Genomic DNA, 27,953 nt, shown 5'->3' with positions numbered 1-27,953 from the left:
GGGGCGATCACTCCTTAGGAGCCATTCTCCAACAGTGCATCCTTTTCGCCCTCGCCAAAGTGATGCGAGCTAGAGTTGGTACTGTTTTTACCCTCGAGCAACGGTGTTTGGGCGTCACTCTCATCTGCCGGAGTTGCTTCACCACCATTGTACAGTGCCGACGACCGTACGCTCGATTGGGCCGTTTTGCTGACGGTGGTTTCCATGGTGGAGCTGGTACTGCTCGTGCTGGAGATGGTGTTCGAGACGGCGGTGGTAGTTTTCTCCGAGACGACCGTTAAGGTGCTGCTGGCTTGCTGTTTGATGCTTTCCTGTAACGTGGTGGTCGTGCTATTGGTGGATGCCTTCATCTCCACATACTCCTGGTTGAGCCGCACACTGTTCGGGCTGGTCGTACTGGAGGACATCGAGTGTAGCTGGTGGGCAGGTGAGGAACCGTCGGTCGTTGGTGGCGCAAGAGCCGGTGGGCTTTCTTTTGATTCGTCCACCTCCTGGACCGTTTCCATGGCGGTTACATTTTGCAGGATGGGCGAAGCAGTTGGACCGGTCGGCCGCGGTACCTTACCCTGCAGGTAGTACGTCATCAGCTGACCCTTACCCTTGACCGCTACGAGACCGCGCTGTTCGAAGGTGTACCCGAAGGTTTGCAAAATCTGGCACGTCTCTTCAGTCACCTGTATCGCGCCGGCTTTGCCCGTACTTTCCATGCGGGACGCAACGTTCACCGTGTTGCCCCAGATGTCGTAATGTGGCTTCCGGGCTCCAATCACACCCGCCGTAATGGGTCCATGATTAACGCCCATTTTCAGTACGAAATGGTTGAAGGACTGCTCATTAATGCCCTGCAGGGCCTTCTTCAGCTCGAGCGCAAACTCCACCAGCAGGGCAAGGTGTGCCCACCGAACCGATACGGGATCTTCCGGTTTGACGATGCGGGACGGGTTTAGGCCGCTCGCTGCCATGTAGGTGGAACCGATTGTCTTAATTTTGATGATGTCCTGGAACTGGGGTAGCTCCAGCAGCTGGAAGAGCACGATAATGGTCAGAGTGCCGTACAGTACAACCTTGCATATCATCACCTTACCGCATCGAAATCGGAAATGACCTCGTTGAGAAAGCGCAAACACTCCAGCCCCTGGTTGTTGACCGTTTCCTCCGAGTAGAAGTCGGAAAAGTTCGGCATGCTGGCGAACAGTACGCCCACCTCAGCGTAGCTCTGGGAGTACAGGTCATCGTGCGACCGCTTCCGATTGCCCATGAAGTGTTCCGCCACGTGCATCGGCAGGACGTTGTAGACGAGCGCTTCGTTCCGTCGCCGCATATCGCTTGCCTTCTCCTTCTGATCGATCACCTCCGTCTTCCACATGAATATTACACGATCTACTTTATCGATCTAAACAGAGCGGTAAACGAAAACGAAAGAAAACAGCAGACCTTAATTAGTGAACCACCATCACCCTTACTGCACCCAGCGTGGTGGGAGATTAATGTTGGGAGGCAAATCATTACGTGTCGGGCCAGGAAGGAGAGTGCTATCGTGACGGCCACCAGCAGCGCGGAGAGTGTGTAGCGCAGTGGAAAGCTGTGGAGTAGAACAAAACGAAAGGTCCAATTAGTGCTAACAACCACATGGTAAGGCGACATGTGCGGGAATAGCGAGCTGGGGCTTTGTTTCGCGAATGATACACGAAAAAACAGGACCTCTTGTCTCGTTCCCATCGATACGTACACGTTCAGAATGCCAAAGTCCTCGTTTCGGAATGCTTCGTCCAGGTGGAAGATATTCACGTAGCAATGGATCGCTGTTTCAGCGGTTCCAACGGTTCACCGATTGGCGGTGGTGGAAGACGGTAAATAAAATAAAACTATATCAGCAAATGTTGTCTCGAGTGGAACTCAGGTGATTGGTACTGGCGTGAGGAAGGAAAGACTGAGGATAGGCGAACTCCACCGGGAACTACAGAGATGATGGGTCAAGAAGTTAAATAGGTTTTCTCATAGCTCACGTCGATTAGCATGAGCGCGGTTGTCCCTTTGGTGGAAGGTTTTAGTACAGGTCGTGAGTAAGTTCCTGTCTTCTTCAGCATACGGTCACACAAAGTGGGCAGAAAATCAAAGCATAGGCGCGGCCGGTCGTCGCCCGACCCGTAAAGCTATTACTTTTTAATTAGTTTGTGCTAATGTTGGTCAGCAGAAATTATTCAGTAAAGTATAAATCCCTGTTTGCCTCTACGCCAGGGCACTTGGAATGCAAAACGGGCCGAAGAAAAGAGGGCTTTGAAAGTAATCGCCGCAAAGCAATCAAAAGAAGCATGCAGAACAGGATGCTGCAGGCAAGTGGATTAGTCGGGGTGTCGTTGAAAGGATTGAAAGATAGATAGTTTCCACCGGAAGCCTTCCATCTTGGAAGACAGTTTACATCCCACACAAGGAACAAACGCCGTTGAATATGGCAAAAAGGCACTAGCACTGTCTTGGGGTTCTTTTCACTCTAAATGCACATCCTGCTCAATGCATCCAGGCGAAGGGGTTCCCACAGGCTGGAAATCATCAGCAAGCAAACCTTCGGCTATCGCAAGAAGGATGTGAATAAATTTAATCAAGCCCCTTGACATACGGGTAGGACAATTGGCATAATAACGGCTTGCAACATTGCGTATGTGAGACCGATTTGCAGACGCTTGACGATTTTCCAATTCCGCCGAGAATCATGACCTCACGTCCGGATGCTTAAATGCAGTAAATGACGTGTGCGAATGTGAACCTGGCAAACATCATCTCCTCGCTTTGGCACGTTCCATATGGGGAGGTGAGAAGAGGAAGAAGGGTTCGGGAAAGGAACACGCCAAAAGGCAGAAGCATAAGAGAAAGGCTGTATTTACCGGTTATGATGATCATTAATAAAATTTTGCTGAGATGCGATAATTGCGTTATGATTGAGGTGGCAATTAGTATTAAAACGGTATAGTTACTGAAGTACGACGGGAATAGACACACGCTGGCCGGTTCCATCTCGGTCGAAGCGAACGACACGTTGGTAATGTTGAGGCTTAGTGGTGTCCTGTAAGAGGCCGCCAGCTGTACCGGGATTTAGTGGTGAATTAGTATGCAAAGCGCGTCGATCGTGTCGTAAAGAAAGGAAAGAGAGAGAGAGAGAGCGAGATAGAGAGAGAGAGAGTCATAAATAGAATAAATGTTTATACCATTATACGTTGTGTTTATTGTATGAGGGTACAGGCTTAATTCTGAGCTTATCAAACAGGTTGTTGGTCTGAAGATAAAAAAATAAATCTGTACCTAAAAACGTTTCCAGGCTCGATTCCATTTCGTGTCGTCGTAAACTCTTGTAATAGATACGGTGATAAAGTTTACTCAACAGTACTTATTCTGAACGAGTCGGAAGGGTTTGAGGATCACAAACCGTATGGAACACATTGGCAACACTATTAAACGCCGTATGCTATAGAATCTTTAGTGACACTAGCTTGTTGATTGAAATTTCTTGAATATAAATTTCATATTTTTGACATCTGAAATAAGTTTAATTTTAGTTAAATTATATTTTTTTTAAATAGCTGACGGAGTCAGTAAGATCATACATGAATTACTCTCTGCGACGTTATTCTATTAAGCTGTGCCTATATGGAGGCGCCTGGTAGTTTTATGAGTTCCACTGGCGAAATATCAAACTGCTAAGGTAAATAACGTCAGAAAAACCATAAATGGCTTCGGTCGCCAATAGTATAAGTGTCTAAGAATTAAACGCCGAAAAGTATGCAATCTGCTATGCCATTTATTTATGTGTTTTACTTCCATTTTCACTCTCGATTAACTGTTAAGCTGATTGAGTTCCAGTTTGAGCCTGCTCGGAATAAGCCTTTGCACGGCAGTCTAAAGCGAAGTACGAATCCCAATACAAACAGTTTCAATATTTGTCTCAAGAAGATCGGTTTCTCATCACGGAGTTTGTCTAAATGCAAACGTGTTTCGGCAACGTCCACCAAAGCGTCGGTAAATATTAACTTCCGTACGAATCGTAAACGTTCTCCCCTCGGAGCGGCAAACCCACCCTGTGGGAGTGTCTCCGAACCGCTACTTACCATGTCGCTCACGTTCGATACGCCCAGCAGCAGGACGATAATGATGGCCGTAGATTTCCGTAAGCTGGTACTATCGTTGTATCGTTTGCTGTTTAGCGTGATGAATGCCGGCAGAATCTGCAAAAAATAAAACCGGAAACCGGGAGTTCGAAAGTGTTAAGCGGGTTTGTCACGGACAGACAGCAAAACACGGCAACAGCGTGAGGGTGGCGTGAGAGTGGAACAATGCAATAAAAGCTGAAATCACCTTCTAATTCTCTGTGGTGTCGTTTTACAATGCTTAAGCTCTCCGCTGCTGGGGGTAAGCCTTTGGGAGTGGGAAAATTCTATTACAGGATTACCGCACCAGCCACTGGCTTATTTTGTATGCAAGTTTCTTTGACGTGACGGGTTTGATCAGTGCATTGAAAGGCATGAAAGGGCTCACAGGAAACGAGTGAACAAAACTGAAATAAATCACCAGTACAGCAGCGCGGGCTCAACTCGATATTCATTCGGTGTCCGCTCGGTGAATGTGAATGAGGATACGCTGAGATCTGCACGCTCCATCCTCCCTGCACGGCAGCGGGAAGTTATTCTTTTTCTATCACAACCTTCCACGATTTGCATTTGAGTGAATTATTTCCCTATTTTTTGTTGCAACAGCAGCAGCAGCACCCGGGCGCGTGCAAGTAATGTGAAAGAATACCCCACGCGCACCGTCCGGTGGTGATGATTTATATGTGCTCGTTTTATGCAACGCTATCCACCATTACTGTGAACGTTGCTCAATTTTTACTGCGCTTTTCAAACAGAAACACACCCACACACACACATCTCGCTACTTGTTTGAATAGATAAATGGTGCAAGAAAAATTACATGCTGCTCCAGCTGCGAGATTTAAACAGGCGGAGAAGGAGCCGTTCGAGGAATTGAAAACGGGACGAATAATCACACTGTTCGCCGTTTAGGACAAAGGCTGTCAGTACGCCGGTTGGAAGGAAGCAAATGGTCCTGAAACCCGTGCACCAGAAAGGAATGGCGCAAAACAGCGAAAAAAAAGAAACATGACGCACAAAGGGATGTAGCGCGAAAATGAGAACAAGTTGCCATGTCCGGCTGTCGCTTATCCTTTGCACTATATATTGTCAACTGGCAGCACCTCCCGGTGACACGGTTCCGAACGGTGACCATGTTTTTCCACTCACGAGGTTTTCGCTACTGTACGTATCATCGCTATTGTTCGTAGCAAATGATCGTCAAACGATTGTTCCCCGTCGGTGGCGTGGTGCCTGGTTCGCTCGATGTGGTGTAAAATCGTTATTTATCGTTAGTAGCATGTTTGGTGCTTTTATTCGATATCATTTTTTGTCGCCTGCTTGCTTCCCATGGCTAACGATGGCTGAGGTTAACCAGCCCGCTCTATCAGCGACAGCGACATATGGTGCGTGGAGCATAACGCGAAAGCGATTGAAAGTTTACGACAAGAAAAGTTTCGAATCGTTCGATTTTATGAGCATCCTTTGTCTCCGCCGCACTTTCTCGCTTTTGCGAAGACGTTGACGTTACGGTCACTTTATTTTAAATTAATGAGACTGAAGGAAGTTACCCGTTCCTGGGGGAACTCACTGTTTCCGATGGGTGGATCGATCGAAATCGTAATGGAAATGGGGAGGATGCTAGAGGGAGCGAATAAAATACCGATTCGGAACGGAAGTAACTAAATGGATGTTTAAACGATCTTTTAGTTTGCTCCTATTCTGTTGTTCATTTAGTCCATTTCGTCTGAATTCTACATGCACCCAGTAAGTTCTGGTGAATGCTCTGAGCAAGTAAACTACATGATCTTTGAAGATTTAACGAAAAGAGGAATTTTAATTTGCTAGGTTTTAGTTAAAGAGCTGCCCTAATGAAGCTGTTCCCTTCATTTAGTTTCACTAACGAATGAGCCAGAACAAGAGAAATACTTACCCCGGTAAGACTTTCGGCAACGGAAATGAACACCATCACGAAAATAATCACTAGTGGCGGTATCACAATTTCAAAGTGCACCGCTGTCCTACATTTCGTCGAGGAAACCCGTTGGTCCATTGGTGGTTGCGATGGAAAGGAAAGATGAAAAACACAGTCACAAAAGTCGTAAAAATATATCCAGTTCTCGTGCGGCAGGTTACGGGCACGGAAAAGTCGGTGCCGTAACTAATTAAAGCAGCCACATCGCTCACGGCCAACACGAGCAACGGGCGACAAATAAGTCAATTCGTTCCGGAGGCGTGTACCGTACCTTGGAAGAACCAACAGAGCGTACAGGATGGCGACAAACTGTACCAGCAGGGCAGCAAGGAGCGGTACCGCGCTGTGCGGCTCCCGATACTCGTTGTAGGCCGTCTCGTGCGTTTTGTCGTTGAACGTGAGGAAAATGGTTGTATCCTTGCTGATTTCACTGTGCCCGTCCCGGCTGACGAGCTCCTTGCGGAGGCGCATCTTGTAGTCCTCCGATGCCTGCTCGTCCTCCAGTGTGTCCGTCTTGTCATCCGTGCCCGGTGTTGATGGTTCGTCACCGCCACCGCCGTTCGCTTCACTTCCATCCTGCAGTATGAGATGAGAGCAACGCAAAACAAGAATGAATGCCTCATCTAGCCCTGTTCGGATGCCGTTCTGCCGAAAACAAGAGGGAAGCGATGCAATATGAGTTCTCGGGACCTTCAAAGGCATGGCGATTGTAGTCGTTCGTAGAAGATAACGCCTGTTCCAACCAATAACCAATGAGTGCAGTTAGGGAGCTTTGTTTCAAGAGTCGGCACTGACACTCGAAGGGTGCGCGTGGAAGTAGTGGCCATGGTAACCTGCAATGAAAATTAATTGCCCAACCATTCGGTGCTCCACGGTCTCTTTCGAAAGCTTACCTTCGGGTCGTCCTCATCGCGCAAGATTTCCGATGGTCCGTCCGCCTCGATGACCACATCCTTCGGATCGGCCGAACCATTTTTGTGCTCCGACGGGCAGAACTAAGCCGAAGCATCCCGATACAGTGTGCGAGGAGTCCGTGTAGATGGGTAGCGTACAGGGGAAAAGTGAATGAAATACAAATAAGAACAATAGCCGTCAGCATCATTTACGGGAAAAGATTGACTGGCAAGAAGGGAAATGAGAGCAGCATCATATTTATTGGACAGTTCGTTGTTATATGGCCCAAAGCGCAGGAGGACAAGTTCAAAAGTATGAGACGGGAATATTCATTAAATTCGTTGTACTTTATCACCGTTACGGTGTTCGAGTATGGTGAAATTAATTTTCAATAGCAAGCAACAATTATTATTGTCAGTTTTAGCATAATACCAACGTTTGTCACGAGTTTTTCTAAATAAATCCAGCAAAAGTTTCTAAATACGAGTTGATTTGAATGATTTGTAATTAAAACTGCATACTTTTAGGCAAAATTGCAATCAATTCGAAAATGAAAGCTCCTAAAGTTATGCAATCTTGTTTGGACTCTTTCTTACATGGTTATTTGATTCACTTCTCAAAACTAGCAACAGAATATGAATAAATGCGGATGTGAATTCGGAATAATTGTATTGCTTAATTCGTCCTTCAAGCAAAATAACTCCTGACCTTCGGGGATGTAGCATGACTGGTACCGTTCCATGCCAACGGCCACCGGGTGACAATGCTTTTCTGTACGTAATTGCATTAATCATGAACTGTGGCCGACGTACCGGAGAGTCGGTATGTCTCGATGAGAACTAATGGACTAACGTCTGGGATTGTCTCACGGGACACATATACTGTCCGCTTACGTCGTTAAGCCTGTCGTCGTCGTTTAAGGTACACCGGTCACGGGGGGTCTGTGTCAACTTCGGTGATTTGGGAACAGTGAAGCTTTCGAACCATAAATAAGCCTCAGGAAGTACAAAGTCGTGCCCGTGTCCTTCGCCACAGTTTCCGCATCGGTAAGAAACATCTCAATGAATCCTGGGTGACCCTCCAGGTTCAAGCTTTTACTGGGCTGTGATTCGACATCTAAGTTAAGCCATCAGTTCCAGTGCTCTCGGTTTTTAAGGTTATCCATATAGACGTCAAGGTTGGATGGTTTTCAAAAAACAACGTGTCATGTTTGACATTGCTGCTGTACTTCAAATTGGTACTTCAAACGAGCCAAAGCATCGCACATCGTCTATTTGGCTTTGCGCGTTGGCACTTGCGACAGTTCCTATTTGCGGTGTGCATCAACGGAAATGCTTTATGTTCTATTTCACCCCAAACATCGGGACGGTATGGGAGGCGTGTATGAGATTTTGTTGCTTTCGTCTTTACGATGTACTGGAGAAAGTTTTTGCGAAAGCGCCAAAACCAGCTTCAACTCTCCATCAAAACCATACATTCCTCCTCGATGTGATGTCGGTGTCGGTGTGCGCGGGTGTGCCAGGATCGTGTCGAAAGCATTATCGAATCAATTGATGGGTGAATGAAAATGTGAAATCAAATTCCGCTAACAGCATTGCCAGTGCTTCGATAATGGGCACACTTCAAGCGCTGATGGGATACCATGTTTGGGAGGAAGAAAATGGAATTTTACAGCCCGCCGTCGGGCTGAACCCTAGGAATGTACTGTTGGTGGGAAGATTTCCCACTTTTTTCCTCAGCCTAACATAGCGTTACTCCACGCCAAAAAGCTGCCAGTGGCAGTTTATGGGCGGCCAAAGGAAATGTGATAAATGGTACCAAGTTCATGCGTGCTTACAGTGATTAGATTTCTGCCCGACCGTGATGATGCGCGCTTTAAGCATATTTATGGACACGCACGAATGAGCGCAGCAGGTGTAGTACGGAGCGGATACATAAACCCACATAAACTCGAACGATCTTTGCCGCGTGGGCAAAGTTTTTAACCACCGAAAAGAACTGGGAAAATCATCCATCTTATATACGATAATAATTCCTTACCGGTTTAAGCACCTTCGTGATGAAATACGTCTTAAGGCCCGCTATACGGAGGGCCTCCTCGCGCTTTTCCCCATAGGCCGGCTCAACTTCGAACTCACCATTTAGGAAGCCGAGCGTTTTTTCCGACAGATGGACACGGCTGTGAAGGAAGAAAACGTACAAGAATGACGGGGAAAAGATGGAAAAATTGGGAAAATGGTATAGTATGATGAGTTTTCATTTGGAATTATTTTCCTTCGGCTTGCTGGGAGCTTTATCGACACAGCAAATCATATTGCAGTCGATGTTTTTTTCCCCTCTCTGTTTTGTCTAATGCTACTTGCTGAGGATATTACGATCGTAAATGTTAAGCAACGAGCGTTTTGGTAAGAAAAACGAAACAAAAATGAAAAAGCAATTTTGACTCTTTTTCTACTTAAAGGGGATGGTAAAGAAATGCGAAAAGAGAACAAAGTGTGGTTGGTAAACCTTGAGAAGAAGGAAAGCAATGCTTGAAGCTCTTTTGCATACATAAAAAAAACGGCTGGCACTGATTAAGATAAGAAGTTTAATGGATGCAGCACAGGATGGAAGAAGAAAGTGTTGAAATAGCGTTGGGATTTATTTTTCTTCGCCTTTACGTCCATTTTTAACTCGACTATTAAAGTGGATTGATCTTTGGCAGTAGAAAAAGCTCTTTAACATCCACACGGCTTTTCCTCATCGCGCCTCAATTCCCTGTTTATTTGGTGGGGCAAACCCAGGCATGAAGTAATTTTTCATCAAGCCAATCGATTCGGGAACGATTTGCGATTCGTTCCGGGAGCACGATTATGTAGATTTTTCCAAGGCAAATATCCGCCCCAGTTGGAGAGGGATTTATCCAGGGAAAAGGGAGTATTGGCCTGGTTTTATTTTCTCTTACCCAGCTTTTCCGCTTGATTCCATCTTGTTCGCCAGCTCGACATCCTTCGAGTAGACGTCGAATTGCCATTGCCGTTGGCCCAGAATTCCCGCCAGCACTGCACCGGTGTGTATGCCGACGCGCATATCCACCGGTGAGTTAGTCTTCTGCTGGACGTACCTGCGGGATTCGCGTGAAGGTTCAGTAAGCAAATGCCACGGAAGGGAGCGATGGACGGGTCGTGTGGTACCTACTTGATCGCTTTCACCATGGATAGGCCCATGTGCACACACAGGACGGCATGATCCGGCCGCTCAACGGGGGCTCCACTGATGCAGTAGTAACAATCGCCCAGAATTTTTATCCTCAGCTGTTGATATTTCTACAAAAACGGGAGGAAGAAAGAAACGAGCTAAAGCTAAAGAAAACAGTGTGCGAGGTAGGCCTCGCAACGTGCAAAGTTCGTCAAAGTCCTCATAAAAGTCTACTTGTCTAACTAGTTCGAATCCACTTCTTGTGCTAATACTCGGGAAGTAAAAAATAGGCCCCGCAGTATAAAGAAAAACTTTTCAACCGTCAACGAGTGGCTCCAGTTGGTCGAAAGGGAGTTGGATGGATGATGGCCGAAACGTAATGCTTTTTCCATACACTTCCGTCGGAGTCTTTTTCCATCGCTCAGGAGGCTTGGTACAGGAAGTGGTAAAGCGAAACTGAGGATGTGGGGCGTAATAGAGAAGTGAAACGAACGAGTCTCCGCCTGGATGATATGCTTTTGTACTGGGCTTATATTATGTTTTATGTTCGTTCGTGTCTGTCCTTCCCGTAGCGTACGTGCGACATAAATATCCAGGTCCAGATCGTGTGGATTCCGTCCCTAGTCTGTCCGGTGCAAACAAAAAGCCCATGTGTCACGGTGTCTGCGAAATTTAATTTATGCTTCAACCCAGTCGAAGACACATCAGACAAGGAACAACGGTTCCCGGTGTACGGACACACCTACTCTCACACACAAACAAACCTTCCGGAAGGTGATTCGAGTGTAGCACGGCAGGCAGCACCTGCATACATACCTCGGCGAGTCGGTCGAAGCGAGCAAAGAGTTCGTTGAGTATCTTCACCAGATCCTGGGCCGAGTAGGTGGACGAGATGGCCGTGAAGCCGACGATATCTGCATACAGTATGCTGAAAGAGAAAATGCAACAAAAACACACACATATTCTTATCATCGAATGTGGTGAAAATGATTTTCCACAGCTTTCGACAGGGAAGATACTTCGAGGGACAACTCTCGGCTCTCGTTGGTACTATGTTGCCTCTACATATAATAGAGATATTTTGTTTCAATTGAAATAAAACTAATTGTTTATTCATTTTTTCTCCCGTCTCTCTCTCTCCCTCTCAAAACAACCTGACATGTGTTTTCACTCTCATCCATCGATCATGCACGAAACCGTGCATTGAACTAGCATGAAAACGCATGACCTATGATCGATTGGCACGCGACACCTACGCCCTCATGCTGTGCTAAATTTAATCATCCTGCTATTATAACCGTCTCCCGCATGGAGCATGGTTCCCCCCTAGGGGGAAGAATCCCCATCCGCTTCTCTTCGCTGGTGCACACTGGACTAAATCATGCCGCACGACATTCAAACGTAACGTGCTAGTTAAAACCGACGGCCAGCGGGCACATAGCGAAACCGAAACCGAAGTAAGTGTAGCGAGCCGGCACTAATTTGCTAACGACCTGTTTGTGTTACCGCTCGTGTTTTGCGTGGAGATTTGGCAAATAAATAAACCAGACCGGCGCGGTACCGGCAAAACATGCTTCACCCTTAGCATTATGATGAACAAACAATCATCATTTTCGGGATACTGGCAGTGTTTGCTCAGGTGGTTGGATTATGATAGCCGGCGGGAGTGACGCAAGGTACCGACGAGGACGCGAGGGAAACTTTTCCGCACTGGAGAAGAATTGAAGCAGAGGGTTATTTTCGACTTTTTACACCGCTCTGTACGCGCTCAGGTTGAAAGGAATTTAGTGCGATATAATTTTTACTCCTTGACTCCATCCATTTGACCATCTCATGGAGTTTGGTGTTATGGTGTGGAAAAAAGATTTAGCTATCATTTTGAATTTATCTCAACAGTTGGACCGTTGTCAATCATTCGGATGAAGTTGGTCCATTTCAGACTCGATTGTGTGAAGCTGACTTTAGATTAGAGAAGGGCGTTACTCATGAAATCGGTTGGAAGAGCACTTTAGAACATTTATCATGTGCATTTAGGACTCTTCAGAAATACGTTTCGCTGTCTGATTTTCATGTCACGTAATTTTTATGTGTAACTTTTATCTTGTCGTTCTCCCAAAATGTATGCTCCATGTCGATAAGTTCCTTGTATTAGCTCTCCTTTTAGTCTGAATAGCAAAAAAAGGCAATTATTATTCAACTGGTTGGTACGCAAAATTGATCTTCACTGTGTCGCTCAATCAACGGCGTTAACACAGCTTATGTGCAGCTTCCGCAAAATGTTTCAGCATCGCCGAACTTGTTTTCCGTTATCTCCCGCTTCCAGCGATCGTACGTAAGAGGATTATTGGAAAAATTATCAACTACCAGCATGCACCACATCCTGTCACCTTCAGGTACAGCTACCAATATTTATTTTTTGGGCTAACTATAGACGAGCCAGCAGGGCATTGTGAACTGCTGCTACTTTGCAACCTTTTCCTTCATTCCAATGCTTCCCTTTTTCGGGCATGGAATAAAAGCCATAGCCTTATGATGTACCCTACGGGCATGGGAAATAGTATTGGGTTCGGCGTGAATGCACCATCGGTTCCCCGTTTCGCTATCGTTTCATGCTGAGGCTTGCGGTATTTGTCGGATATTCATACCGTTGTTATACGCTTAAGGCGAAACAGAACCGTACGCATGCATCGTCACCCGTCAACGTGACGATAGGGCTCAAAACCGCGACTGTAGTTTACTTGCGGTATCGTAACCCTTTGTGATATTGCTGCACTAAGCAGAATAGCAAAACGGGGTTTTCATTCCATAAGCCCAAAGTGCAAAGAAAACTTGCTCCTTTAGCGCCTGAATTTTGCGTTCGCAGCTGAACGATGGCATTTAGTGCAATGCGAGATGAGAAAGCAAGCTATGTCTGTTGGGAAATAGAAAACATTGTACTCTATTATATATACATCTTAAAAATAACTTTGCTAAGAAATATTATTGTTTTCAAACAGTCCAGTTACCCGACGTCCCTGGCAGCTAATATTCATTTCCAAGGACCTGTAGATAAATTTAGAACATCTAACCGTTTGCGAAGGTGTAACAAAGATATTTACCTCATTTGTCATTTAAATCGCCCTCAACAATCACAAACGAAAAAGTGAGTAAGACAATGTGGCCGAAATGATGAAAATAAGCTAACAAATCGACCAACCACCCCGATGCACAAATCCTGGCGGAGATTTTCCGCCGGCCTGAGCACGGAGAGACAAATTGCCCACCAGACACGTGAAATGGCGCGTGGGATGCCAACGAGCACCAACCTCCAGAAAGTCTAGGGTGTTTGCAATTTTTATTCCTTCCCAGAATCACTCACCAACCTCATGGTGAGGCTGGCAGTGCACGAAATTTTCCCACTGTGGCGTAGAAGGATAATTTAATTTTCCGAACAAAACTTCACTTCATACACCTGCTGGTGGTGTTTGTGTGGGTACCGTCTCCTTACAATCGTGTCGCAATCATCTTGGGCGAATGAAAGCATCTTGCGCTGAAGGAAACGCTTTCGGGGGAAAAGCTGGAAGATGATCTTGGGAAGAAATACCTCCGGTACCTGACATGACTCCTGACTCTACATATGGCCGTGGATGGTCGGTTTCGCACCAGGCATGTGTATCCGCCTGAAGGTATGCTTTTTGCTGTGTGCAGAGAAAAAGAGCGGGGTTGTTTCCGTTTTTACTTTCACAGTCACTTGCAGACCCGCCGCCAGTTGACTGGAGGGAAACGACGGAACGTACTCGTTCGGAAAAGTGTTTTTCACTTGACAAAAGGTCCTGCCGCGCTGGCTGGATGTTACTGCTGCTGCTGCTGCGGTTCTTCATAACTTATTAAACAAACAATAGCAAGAGATGCTGTCGCGTGTAAAGGTGCGCATCGGCGTGTTTCCTGTTTCTTCCCCTGGGCCAGATGATGTTTAGCGCGTGTGTGTGTGCATGTCGGTGGGTTTGTATGTGCCACACCTCAGTCCCCGCTAAATTGGCCGTTCCAAAAGCAAACAGTGACAACATCCGGCTTAAGCAAGGCATGTTGCCTTGCTGCGTTTCAACTGTTGGAAAAGTGTCCCTTGTTTTATACCCAAACAGACACACGTCTCGCGTCTACCGAACGCCGTAGGAGCTTTTCCGTGTTTAAGCGTCACTTCAATTAACTTCGGGTCCATACCGATACGAGGAAAAGGTTCAAAACTTTCCAGGCACCTAATGATTACACCATCGGAACCTCGCCACGTTGTTTGCTTGAGAATCGGGGCTGGTTGTTATTGTTCGACGAAAGTTCCCGCATGGGTGTAATTAAATTATTTCTTACTTTGTGGGTGCGACAACAGTGATGGTCCGGAAAAACATATGACAGCTGGGATAGATTGGGGAAAAAAGGATAATAAAATTGTCGTATTTAAATTGTGTTGCAAAACCGACGTAACCTCATCCACTTTGCCGATGCATGACATGAGGTCATCCAATTAAGCTCGAAGAACTTTACAAAGTATTGGATCGATCGGACCATATATTTAACCAGCAAGTCAATAAGTCACGAACCATTGAGGACGTGTCGATACCCTCTCACGCTGCACCCGGTAGACAAACAAGGTTGTTCGAATGGATATGCGGATATTTGCTTGGTTACAAAATAAACATGCTGTGCAAATTGCAGAACTGTAGGCGGTACATCATGTAACACATATAGCATTGTTATTAACACATATAACAATTAACAATCAAGCAATGAAGTTTTTTGTCTCAGGTAATTTAATTTTTATGACACAAATTGTTATCAATTGGACAGCTTATTATGTTTTTCATATAGTTTGATGTGTACGTAGGAAAATAAAATGGGGAATAACGTATGCAATACAATGCCTAAAACACATAAATTCATGCCATATTCAACACAAATTTGTCCTGATTTGACCTTCCGAACAGTTCGTTTCCGAGAGTCATTTATGTTTCATGGTCATTCTAGACCATGTCAAGAATAAATAAAAAGGAATGGAACAGATTTGTTTTTACTTCCATTCGTTTCTACAAAAAGGATTATTTTCATTGCTGAAAGCAATCGAAATGGTACTGATCACTGTTTCAAAACGAAACCAAAAAGTTGAGTTGCAACGGATGTAATCCTTTTTCCACACTTCGATTTACAAATAATCGGGAAGTTTCACCGGATCGGAGACCCAAGGGTTGTTTAGGCTTTGATTGATTTTCCTCGGAAGGATGCTAATGCGCTACGAGTCGGTGAATGGGACCGGCCGGCCCTCACCGAGGTGGAAATCTAGTTAACGGTTTGATATTTGAAACTGAACCAAAATCCAGCTTTTCGATGTGCAATACCGTAGAGTGGACGATTCCTTGCACAAAGCACGGTCTGCTCGATTGTGCGAAAGAATTTCGATTAAAATTAAAATCAGCTAAAGAGAATGACGTAATTGTGTTGTGAGAAGACCGAATAAAGCGGTGGAAATAGAGTCACCCTTGCTGGGAGTCACTCGTCCCTTATGGGGAAAAAAAATCTTGTACACCACCCAGAAGGGGTCCTGATTTTTTTTCCATTTGCTCCCTTTTTTCGTGGAGTTTATTCAAGAGCTTGAGGTTTTACCAGGCAACAAAACATCGCATACCGTCCGTTATCAAATCTGCCACAAGAAGACAGCAGTGGTAGCGTTTGCCAGCTCTTCAATCTCAGCTTTTCCGATTTTCTCGCTCACAGCCAACAATTTCCTTTCCTATCGCACAAACACGGAACCGTGCTTGACGATCGCTTGTCAAAACTTGCCGCCATGTTTATTTACTTATGTTTCATTATTATGATTTGTTCTTCGATTTTCCGGCTCCCCGAGCGTGGCAGTATCCCCCCAAGCGTTGGTATGTTTATTTTTGTGTCGAATTTTCTTTGGGTTGAAGATTTTGCTGAGCTCCCGCGCGTGGCCTTTTGCTTTCCCACCCTGTGGGGGGTGGAAAACCTACCTCAACTCGTTTTTTATGGGTGAATTATTTTGCTCCTTCTTACATCGTTTGCGGATGACGCAATCGACTTTCAAAATCATGGATGAACAGCGTTCCTTTACCATGATGTCGTTCCGTGCCCTTTTTCCCAATCGCGAAGACAAAAGCGAAGACCACAGCACGGAGTGTGGATAAATGCGCTCGGTGCGTTTATCGTTCCACACGGATTGGTTTCGATTGGTCCGAGTGGGACGATTACACACGCTTCCACCGTATGGAATGCGTTACATAGCCAGCACGTGGCAGAGGTCGTGCACTTGCTTACCTGACGTTTTCATGGCGACTCATGTAGATTTTCTTGAACTGCTCCGAGTTGGTGGAACCGAGATCTTGCCGCATCTTGACCGCAACATGCTCGGGTAGCACCGACAGTAGCAGTCGCTCCTGGGAAAGGGTTCGAAAAAGAGAGGGAAATTAAATTAGATTTCGCTCGACTTCGTTAAGACAATTTTCATCCGAACACCCGCCAGAACCTGATCGTGAAAGTAATCTGCATTCTTACTTAAAATTTCTTCTGCATTCTCTCAAACTTGTATTCTACTGTTTTTTTTTCACCTGCTTTCTTCGATTCGCTGCACTTTCCAACATTGAAATCAATTCAATTAGATGGAATCCATTCGTATTTGCCGACGGGTTAAGTACCGCTAAAGTAAACTAGTTGGAAAGTGCTTTCGCCAGACGATACAACAACTTTCCCTCAAACAAATCTTTTCGCGCAAACCGGACGAGCGCAAACGGACCAACTTTTGTTTTACGACCCTCACCAACGCAACGCGCGCACTGACGAATGTTCAAAACCCCGGGAACCGGTGGGGGTTACGAAAAACAATTTCAAAGCGGATGCCGATGCCAAACACAATATCAGTCAGTGTTTTGCCGTCACACCGTCACAATCCTTGCGCCCAAACGTGCCCAAAACTGTTTCCATTCCAACACTGTCGCCATCGAATCGCATTCTTGTTTCAATTGCTAACTGCAGTAAAAAGTGTTGACTATTTACGGACGTCCGGAGCAGACTGATTGCCGGGGTTGCTCTCGGTGTGTCAGCACAAAGTGTGGGAAAGTATTTTTACGAGTCTCGCACAAAGTGTCCGATTAATGGGACGCTGTACACGGGACGACCTTGCGACGAATAGTTGAAGCGATGCGTTGTTTTTCTCCGGAAATAGATGGAAAAATCGGCTAGAGCTGTGGGTATTTTTATGAGCTTGTGACGAAAGTGGAGGCAAAATTGTTTCATTACTATACACCTTTGTGTAAACGTAAGCCCAAAGGCAAAGGAAAGCTATGATGAGTTTAAAACGATTGACGCAAAGACATCTATTTGTGATTGAAATAATTAAAAGCTTCACGGTAACTCACGCTAATTGACATGAAGACGAGTTTGTAATTTGACGCTCTTAGGAACGTCCTTTGACATATGCCGAAACGTTCAGGAGGGTTAATGAAGGTTTAGTATCAACTTCAACAGCATATAGTTGGGTAAGTTCTAGCCAAGAAAAAATATGCTATAGCTATATGACCAATTATTTATGAGAACAATTCATTCTCATAATTCAATTCAGTTTTAGAGATTGGTTTGAACAAATTTGATCAAAAGTTATATTGATGCTATTAGTGCTATACATACATAAAGAAGAACATCATTCTTTACAAAAGACATGTACGTCAAATCAAATATTTAAATCATTCGCAACTTCGCCAGATTCTGAATCAAACCGAATCTCAACGTATCCATTGTGGAGAAGAATAATAGATTGCAGCCCATTTCCCATGCCGATCACTGACGACTAGGCATTGATGGATTCGGTTGCATGAAGCTTCCCGATCGATCGAACCCAGCTGTTGCTTAGCTTTCTACTACAACCGATTGTTTTTTTTTTAAAGCCAATGCACCCAGAGTGGGTGTATACGCATACGAAGGCACTAAAGACATCAGTGTAGAGGCACAGAAGAACAAACGTATCATAAACGGGACTCGTTCCGTGCGTCGACGTTTTTCGTACGCTACTGGGTCGTGTTGGCTTGCTTGAAAGCTTGGTTGATTTATTGCCCCTTGCATGTTGCCAAATTCGGCCATACGGCCATCTGTTTTCCCTTTCAAACTTGTGGAAACCCTTGGAAATAAGAAGCTGAAGGGGAAATGTGAGGGCCTACAGCAAATGTGGATGCAACCCCACCGGATGGTCGTAAATCAAGCCTCAGAATGTTGGTTGGCTTATGATTGATTTATTTTAAAACCTCATTCCGGCCTGAAACCGAAGCTCCCGCAACTCGCACACAACGGAAGCGGACTGACACTACTGACCTGTTCGGCTGACTGCTCCTCGATCAGCATCTTCACCTCTAGACCTTGCTTTGCCTCGAGAAAGGCTCGTCGTTGTTTCACTTCGGCCAAGAAGTAGCATAGCAGCCCGATAAGGGTGGCGGCAATCAGTAGAAGTACGTTAGCCACTTGCTGGGGAAGAAATGGAACATATAAAACAGGCGAAACAGTACGAATGGGAGACCGTTTCTTGCATTTATTTTTCAAGAAGACGACTGAACAATTTAAGAAGATTCAGGAGAGAGATCTCCATAAAGGAGGATATTGGAACCCGTCTGCTTACCTGTTCCCAAAAATAGTTCTCCTTCTTGGCCAGCCCGATAATTGCATTGACGTAGGTGGCGAACGAGCCGAGCCCGAGCAGAATCCCGGTGTACTTCAGCAGCACTGGCAATGTCACATATACTAAAAAATTAAGCAACACCGCCCATCCGAGTGAATCTCTGGAAAGTGGAAAAGAAAACCCCATAAAATATTACCGATCCTTGGCTATATTTTGATGCTTTTCCGATGCTTTACTGAGGCAGGGTGCGAGGATAAGTGTACTTCCTAAGATAAAGCGATAAAAAGACACAACCTTTGGCGAAAGAAGTTCGGTTTTCACACCCTTCGCAGCGGCCCTTTGGCGGCTCGATGATATAATTCCACCAGGCAATAATTGGGTTTGGGATTTGGAACTCTGGAGGATTTCGTTTCGGCGTTGACCGTATTCACGCAATCTTTGGTTCCTTAGCGTTGTACGATGATCCGGAGGAGCGGGTTGAAAAGACGAAGGTTACCAGCCAAGGCTTAACTGCCTTTGCATTAAGTTTGATTATTCTTGTGCTTTTACAGGTCCCTTTTTTTGGACGGGGAGCTCTGAAGGATTCAAAGAGAGCAGGGGTGCTATTATGAATGGTTTAAGATTATTCATTGGAAAGTTTGAAATTGATGGTGAATTTCGGGTGTTGGACACCAGTTTTGGGATTTTAGTTCAAGAATTAGAATACATCTGAAGAAAATGATTAATCCTTTTGTTTGTTCTAAAAGATGCTACAGGGAGTTGACTTAATGGTCAAAACCGTTGGGTACAATATGTATCGAGACGAACAAAATCTTGATAAAACTCAAGCATATATTACAAACTTTTGACGATAGAAGATAGATAGAAGGACACGTACTTTACGTGAAAAATCTGAAATAATTTCCTCTTCCAAGATTTTGTTGATTTTGAGCAAAGTTTCACATAAAATGATATTAATAGCCAATCGTTTGTCATACCTCTTCAGCTTCAGTGCTTGTGCGAAAAATCGTCTACATTACTGTGTGAAAGCACTCACACCATTGCTAACTAAATTATCATAAACGGAAAGCTTTTTAGACTATCAGCGACTCCTCCACCTCAACACCCATTGCCCATCGGTGCCAAAACAAGTACAGCGTGAAGTAACGTTTTTTGTCCAAAACACAGACGCCGGAATGGATAGAAAAAAAGCAACCATCGCGCACCAGCAAATTACACACACGACCAGTCCCCAGGAACGGCCTTCCCATGTGGACGTGTTTGTTCACATTTTGCCGGAATACGCTCGCACCATTTGCCGGATAATTAAGTTTAAATTAGGGAGTCTCCATTTTGGCATTGGCATGAATATTCATTTACATTATTTTGACGAACCGCGCATTACGACGGGAGCTAGTAATAGTGTGCCATGCCAATTTGCTGCGTGTGTGTGTGTGTGTGTGTGTGTGTGTGTGTGTGTATGGGCAGTGTATATGTGGTCGGTATGTATGATGAAATGGGCAAACAACCGTACGGAACCATTTACACAAGAGCCTCACCAAAATGTACCCAGCAGATGATAATGATGATGGCGATGACGATGACGATGAGATACAGTTACAAGCGCACTGTCAATAAAATTAATGGACTCACTTTTCATTCGAGAGAGAGAAAAAAAAAACGGGGTAAACATGGGTGCACGATCGCAACGATGAAAGCACATTTTTCATCCTTTTAAATCATCCTCTTATCAGCGTACTCGCTCCCGTCTTTCGATTTTCCCGCAAAGGATCGGTGGAAAAACATCGAAAGTGGGTCGATGCGCTATTACCGATGGTTGATACGAGCGCTTGTGTCAATCGAAAATTGATATTTGCTTTTCACCTGGCAGATTGAGGTGTGTGTATGTATGTGTATGTGTAGGAGCAGTAAGGTGGAGTGGTGTTGCGCAGGGGTTTAATTTTCGCGTACAAATGCACCCGAACCGGTGGACATGTCGCGATGCAACAGCTTAGATGCACACCAGCCGAGTGCCGCAGGGGTATGCGCACGTACGCAATCTAAGCGTTTATGAAGCATTCCGTTCTGGATGTATCCCCGGAATATCCCGCTTGCGGTATGACTTTTTGTATGCGTGATGAGCTTTTGGAGTGAAATAGATTTGACAACCATTGGGAAACGAGAAGCAATTTATGCTTCACAATCGATTGCACGACTGCCGGACTGGTGCTTATTAAATGATGTTATGTTTGGGAGGCAGGTAGCGGCGTAGGACCGCAAATTGATAACATTGTCCCGGTGTATCCAATCGATCGTTCGCTCTAATCGAAACTGCCAGCTTCCTGCATGACAGGATGAAATAATTACAATTTAGCTACAGTACCGGGTAATGAATTTTCCAGCGCTAGTTGCAACAGGCAGACATTCACTTGGAGTACCAGTTGATAGGAAATTAGGCAAATCTGGTGCATCGCACTGCCGAACCAAGTGGAAATTGGAAACAATTTTCCATCGGTCTTCAATTTCCGTGCGCTGTGCAGTCTGTGGCGCTGTAATGATAGCACGTACAGAAATAAGCATCCGAAAATGTCTCCCTGCGTGCGGCACGTGTGCTCCATGTGCCAGTGTCCCTGTGAGTGATTCCCTCAAGCTGAGCTTCCTGGAAGTAAGGGTTGTTATTTTCTTAAGCCACTTATCCACTCCACAATCCTCTGGCTGACCCGATTTTGAGGCCATTTGGCGAAGCTGTCGTGTGCTCTCGTTTAGCTTTAGTGAACCGTGCACTATGGCAGCACACACACACATACACGCACACACAATCGCCATGGAACACAATCTTATTTGTGCGACAACAATGACGATTGGCAGGAATTCTGTCCTTTGCTCTCTGCACGTTACCATGTTTTCTTAGGGAGGAACATGTACACAGGTTCATTACGACGTTGCACGTTTGTTGCAGCCGGTAACACACTGACGACGACTGACAGCGTGTTCGTATACATGGGGCAAGAAGAATAGAGAAATCATGGCTGCTAACTTCCTACCACTAACGATACCGCTTTCGCCCAGTGTAGGAATCGAATTGATTGGTTCGGTCGACTGCATTTCCTGCTATTGCTGGAGGTGGAAAACTCTTCATCCCTGCTTCATTTCCTGCTTCTTTCTCCCCTTCCAGAACGGATCAAATAATGCCAAAGTAAACGCAAACAGTGCCGTCAATTTCTAGACATAAAAAGAAAGAAGCCGGAACAACCAACAAACAACTTTACCCCGCTCGACTCATGAAAATCCCTTCATTCACGCTGAACTTAAAGCATAACGGAGAAGAAAGAAATCAGTGAAACACTTACCTGGGTGTTACCGAGCCTTTAAGAAAGAGCTGCAGAAAGAGCTGCTTAATGGCGAGCAGCCACGCCAGATGGGGTGCGATTTCCCATATGACGCCACGGAAGCGACCCCGCCCACAGAAGCGCAACACGATCGCCAGGACGATGTTGATGGTGAGGAACACGCTGGTGACGACTGGTGGACGTAGCGTACAGATAAGAAAACAGGTTACGATTAGATTACGTACGGGTACGAGAATTTCCCGTGTACTTTTCCGCTTGCTAGGTTATGTAGGTGAAGTAGTTTTTCGTGCGGATCGACGAACGAATAGCAGCAATAGAAATGCAATTGGCCGAATGCGATCGAACGATTTAAGATATTGAATTTTGCAGGGCAAAGCATGCCCGATGAACGGTGAGTGATGTAGGATAGAATGTTTGAATTGTAGATCAACTATTAAAAATGATTTTCCTATCAACTACTTGGACCTATCGAGACTATGGGAGTGGGAGGAAGTTTCCATGTATGAGTTTATATATAATTTATTAAAATCAAACACAATATGTTACTAAACAAAATAAAGCCAATAGCGAATACAAGAATTCTAATATCCAAATCAAGACACTTAACGAATACACAAATATTTCGTCAATAATGTAAGCTTGAAAAATTGAAATGCTTACAATCACGAATTCCTTAATCCAACGAATACTCTCACACAATCTGGTGTAGGCCAATAAACTAAAACCAACCAAATGTTGAAAAAAAGGACAACCTTTCAACAATTAATAAGCCAAAAAAGATCTCCCCTCTGTCATTCCCTCCGTTACTCGAAATGCTTATTTATGTTCAAAAATCTTCTAATGCCATCATGAGTGCGCGAAACCGGATCAAATGATGGCTGCGTAATAATTGGAAAAGTTTTGAACGATAAGAAAACTTCGGCCCATCCCTTCCGCCTGCATCTTTTCATTTGCAAACCCCAGTACAGTACGTGCGGGGTGAGATTGAAGTTCATTTCTTGTATTGCTTAAGCTTCATTTGATCTGCAAGACAAATATTCCCTGTCTGTGCTTGTGTTTTGTATTTTCATTTCTCATTCTATGGCATTGGGGTGGAAAGAAGGCAGCAGGCGAAGTAGTTGGTTGCAATTACACCTACCTATGCTTTCCACGCTCTGTCCCTGCGGTACCGCAATGGCCCAGATGTCGAACAGGATCGAGGCGATCAGATAGCAGGTAAAGGCGACCCGCTTCTGCTTGAGCGCGTAGCTCTGATACAGCTTGTCGAGGACGGCATCGGGCAGCAGCACCCCACCCCCAGTAGCCTGATTGATGCCCACCGTCGTCGCTATTGTGCCGTCCATCGTTGGGTCCGTTGGGCGTTTCGTTTGTGATTTTATTTTTCACTTTGCACTCACTCCCTCTCACAACCTTCCACTTTGTTGTGTCCTGCTAAATGCTCACCTTTACGCTGACACACACACACACTCACTTGTCACTCGTGGGCTGCCTTGATTCGTTTGCAATATCAGACGAACGATGCACACTCAGCATGATTATGCTACCCACTACACGCAACCGTAACCGTCGCTTGGGGACACAAAATGATCGACTGTCGGACGCGATACACACGCCACGGTCACGATGACAACGACCACAGTGAGCACACGGCACGTTGCGACGGCCGTTCGATGATGTCGACGATAATGCTAACGAATGTTCCGGCCGGTCGGAAAGGCGCGATTTTTCTGCTTTCGTGCTATCGGGTGTTCGTTTCGTTCGTTGCCAGCAGCCGCTACATCGTCGTACAGTGAAAAGCGCAGCCTGGGAAACTCGTCTTCTCGGGTCCCCTGGTACGCTATCGGTGGGACTCCGTCTGGTTCCGGCGGTTGATGTCGTCCTGTTTCGATGAGCTTCGGTTCCGCTCTTCGGTGTTTGATTAACGAGATCACATGTTTATCACTGGGAAGGATGCTCTGTCTTTTTTTTATCACGCTCCGTTAGCTATCCTGTGTAGGTTTTTTTTCTGCTTTGGGAGGTTTTGGGAGATGGGAGAGGTCGAGTTTGCTCTCGTTAACCGATGGCCTGCAGTTGAAATGTTTACTTTTTATCCAACATTCCTAACACGACGTTCAAATAACGGCCACTGCTAGTCTTTGGTGGAGTGAAATGGCTGTTAATGGAGAAAAAAATGGGAGCGAGAGTTAAGAACAGTAAGCGGCCATCGACCAACTGGTTGAATATGTTATTTCTACCATCACTGTATAGTGGTCGAATGGAATGAAAAACTTTCACTGTACTTTTGTTGGCACGTTGCAGATTTATTGTTATTTAAAAAGTTAACTTTACGTTATTTATTGACTAAGCTGGTCTGTGGACGTGCCGCACGCAAACGCGCTGTATTGTTCGCCTTCGGCGGATGTGAACCAATCAATCATATTTTTCTAATACTTGTCAGCTTTGCGCATCAAACGCACTGTGTTGGTCGATTCAAAGTTGGCCTTAAATAAATCCAACGAAACCAGAACAATCCGCTATCTACGTGCGGGGAGTTGAATGGAAGGAAAACCATCTATCCGATGGCCGGCAGCCATTTGATCTATGTTTCGAGACCGTAACCCCGTGTTGCGCGGTACGCGCCTGGGATGCTTCACATTGTGCGGTATGGGTTTGGGTTTTTTATTCCTTCCTTTTACGGCCGGTTGGTGTGAGGTACATTCCACATCTGCACCTGACTGGTATTGGAATTGATAACGGTTGACGCTAACGATGTTTATGAGCCACAGCCAGGGGAAAGAAAAATACCGCTTCGATTCGGTTTTTCTTTCGATTGGATGGATCACTTAAGGAGAGGACGGCATCGCACAGTTTGCAATTGAAGGTAGTTTGGAAAAGCTGCGATACTCTCAATTTTATTCATAATTCATGTTGAAATACAGAGAAAAACAAACAAAATGGAACATTTTCTTCTCGGAACATCTCGGGTATGCTAATTAGAAAACTTTTCAGGCACAATTTTGCACTTCATCACTAACGCAACGAGGTTAGTTTGCTTAATTTGCATGCTAAAAGTGCATCGAAACAGTGTACGAAATGTCGACCACGGGAAATTCCAAGAAAAATCCTAACATGCCCCACTGTGGCTATTCCTGTTCTTTTTTTTTGCCTCATCGTACAGTTTGCGTTTTTTGGTACCTTGCTACGAATGCCCGGAGCAACTCATGGTGCTCTAAACCAGAACATACAAAAAACAAAACAGGAGAGGTAGAGTGGAAAAACTGTGCGAAACATCGGTGAAAGTTTGCAACCACCCTGCTGGTATTGCATCTTAGTTCAAAGGATGTTGGTTTTAAGCAAAATTCTCTACGCTCGCTTTACCTTCAGCCAGTGCAACACATCAGCTGCAGCACCGCTTGTGTTCAGTCGTACATGAAACTGCATGCTATCCTTTCCACGCTTTAGGTTTCATTTCCTAACAGGGGAAAACCACCTTACGCTCCTAGGGCTTATGGATTCATTACGAAACTCCCTGGGCCACCCGAAAAGCACAACATTACAAATAATGTAGCATTGTAGCAACGCTTCCCCACAAGCGCTCATGCAACGAACAAATGCATTCGCAGTAGCTTATCGCACCAGAACGACCAGCAGCTTCGTTTGCTTTTGTGCGAGCATCAGGATGAGGATGCTCGCAACGGCTATCGCGCGTCTCCATCGGCTAAGCGAAAACCACCGGGCGTCTCCACCACAGGGAAAAGGATGAAAACCACCAGGCGTCTCCATCATTTGCAACGGAACAAAATATTATTGCTCCGCACGGTTGTTTTACACCCCGAAGAGTACATGTACATGGGTGGAAAAAGCACATTCTCGTTACCGCATTTGTTAACAGCTATCAGCAAAACGCTAGCTACTTTTGGAAAATTCCCCGACACCCATCGTTCTGCAACGCTGCCGAATCATTGTTCAACGTGTTGTGGTTGAATTACGGTAGCGTTCGGTGGTCATACTTCACCTATTTATAATCACACATTCGCCCTAGATCTAATCATGACTTGTGACCGTAAAGTATCGTGCTTTGCTCTCGCGGCTGGCAAGTTTTGTAATGTATCGAGCGCGTAGTATTGTTAATTATTTCCGCCTGTTTTTCGCACGCCGCCAGCGGATTGATAGTTACGTGGCAAAAAGGGGTGCAAATGATGCCACACAACACGATGGGAACGGGCACGAACGGTGTATTGTTGTACCACCTTTCAATTATGTACTTTTCGAGGTCGACATAAAATTTATGATGGCCCTTGCTCACAATTCTCCCTTTCTCGCCTTCTCTCGCACATGGCTGAATGGTTGAAAAGTGTCTGGAAAGTTTACAGTCAGCATCAACACCATCATTCTTTGTGGTGGCGAGAGAAAGGAAGACAGGAAACTTGGCACTTTGTTGAGCATTCAATTAGCTTAATGTATTTCGTGTGCTTTGGACGAGTTTTTTTTCTCTCATAAACCATTCCACCAGCCCCGGCTTGCGTAGGCAGCGTAAATCAATAAATGCAAAGTATATTTTACTCTCGACGTTCCGACGGAATGGGAAGAACCGAAAAGAAGCCTAACGGACGAATAAACGGTCGATTACATGGAAACTCAATTGATGCCAGCGTGTGCATTATTCCGTTCTCGGGGCTTAAGGCACAAAATAATAACCGTTGAAAGGTCAGCACTGTCAACAGTTCGTACGGTTGGCTGAGAATTCACATTCTCCGTTCAGTGGCTGCCAAAATGTGTGTCTGGCACGAAGGTTTCACTAAAAATACTTGACCCACCCCCCACATATTTCCAGTTCACTGTACGCTGTACCTTTCCCTCGCCATTCCTACTCGAGTGTATCGTTCTTTTTTAGTGCTGGAAATAATTTTGTCAGCAAGCGGGAGGGACACTTGCTGTGGAAGGATTAACTGGGGATTTTTTTTTCGTCACCGTAACCTTGTAACTTTGAGAGCTGGATAGCTTTCGTTCTTGGCCACAGGGTACCGAAGCACACATAAAATACCTTCGAAAACAGCATTTCGCTTTATACTAATGGTCGTACCCGTACTCGTATCGGTACCTAACGGCCACACAAACACACGAAAAAGACCGTTCAATCTTTCGCTAATGAAGGTCGGTCGTGTATGGTTCATTCCGAAAGGGCAGTAGGAAGGATGCGTTATTTTGATTTGGATCAGGAGGATGTTTCCAAAATAACAGCAGGAATGTGAGGCGTTTGTGGAGGTTAAATTATAGGCCGGATTAAGTGTGTACACATGAGAAGGAGCTGATTTGGGACAGGATATAATAGAAAAGAAAAACATCACCTGAGGATGACAGTTTTTTTTGTAGATCACAAGAGCAGCAAATGAACGAGGATTGAATAAATGAGGAATAATCGATTCCATACTTTAATTCGTAATAAGTTCATAAACATATATTTTAATCGTTTATTTACTTTGTCGCACAAGGCAGAATTTCATGCATCTCGCGTCATTTTTCTTTTGCAAAAGAACACGATCAATTGGGTCAAGTGTAAGTGGATATGAAGGCAATCGCATTGCGCTCCATTTCCGCAGTAATGAAATGGCGCTGCTTCAAACCCCGTTTGCGCTTTCTGCTGGCCTTCCTAGCTGGAGCCATCCTTGCTGTTCCTTCGTACCGAGGGCATCCATCAGGGCATCAAAAGTTTCTTCCTCGGTTGGAAAGCAATTAAGATGCTCCCGCCGTACCGAACGGGAATGAATAAAAGAAGGAAGTGTCCCATTTCCCGACGATTCTCTAGCGGCAGGAATAGAATCTGGGTTGAATCG

At 45.3% G+C, this 27,953-nt stretch overlaps 1 protein-coding gene across 1 annotated transcript; it reads right to left on the bottom strand.

Moving 5' to 3' along the window:
* Positions 1–14: 14 nt before the first annotated feature.
* Positions 15–23,483, bottom strand: LOC128716363 (adenylate cyclase type 3). Its single transcript, XM_053811282.1, has 18 exons — positions 23,279–23,483; positions 22,141–22,312; positions 18,812–18,971; positions 18,511–18,660; positions 16,468–16,586; positions 10,981–11,092; positions 10,165–10,292; positions 9,932–10,090; positions 9,028–9,166; positions 6,987–7,088; positions 6,365–6,669; positions 6,052–6,139; positions 4,101–4,217; positions 2,883–3,078; positions 1,730–1,802; positions 1,510–1,582; positions 1,085–1,393; positions 15–1,022 (listed from the first exon to the last, which is right to left on the bottom strand). The coding sequence occupies exons 1-18, from the start codon at positions 23,481–23,483 to the stop codon at positions 15–17; spliced, it is 3,615 nt and encodes a 1,204-aa protein (XP_053667257.1).
* Between the last annotated feature and the right edge of the window lie 4,470 nt (positions 23,484–27,953).

This window comes from Anopheles marshallii, chromosome 3 (genome assembly GCF_943734725.1).
Source record: "Anopheles marshallii chromosome 3, idAnoMarsDA_429_01, whole genome shotgun sequence".
NCBI lineage: Eukaryota > Metazoa > Arthropoda > Insecta > Diptera > Culicidae > Anopheles > Anopheles marshallii.
Note: the sequence above shows the minus strand (reverse complement) of the source record. Positions and strands in the feature narration are given on the sequence as shown.

Bases quoted from the DNA above. Each gene is read 5' to 3' on its own strand.
- LOC128716363 (XM_053811282.1), bottom strand. From the start codon at position 23,483: ATGGACGGCACAATAGCGACGACGGTGGGCATCAATCAGGCTACTGGG. The intron at 10,293-10,980 runs GTATGTATGCAG...CCGTTTTTGTAG, and splicing joins GCTTCGACCGACTCGCCGAG to AAATATCAACAGCTGAGGAT. The intron at 6,140-6,364 runs GTACGGTACACG...GACGAAATGTAG, and splicing joins GCTCTGTTGGTTCTTCCAAG to GACAGCGGTGCACTTTGAAA.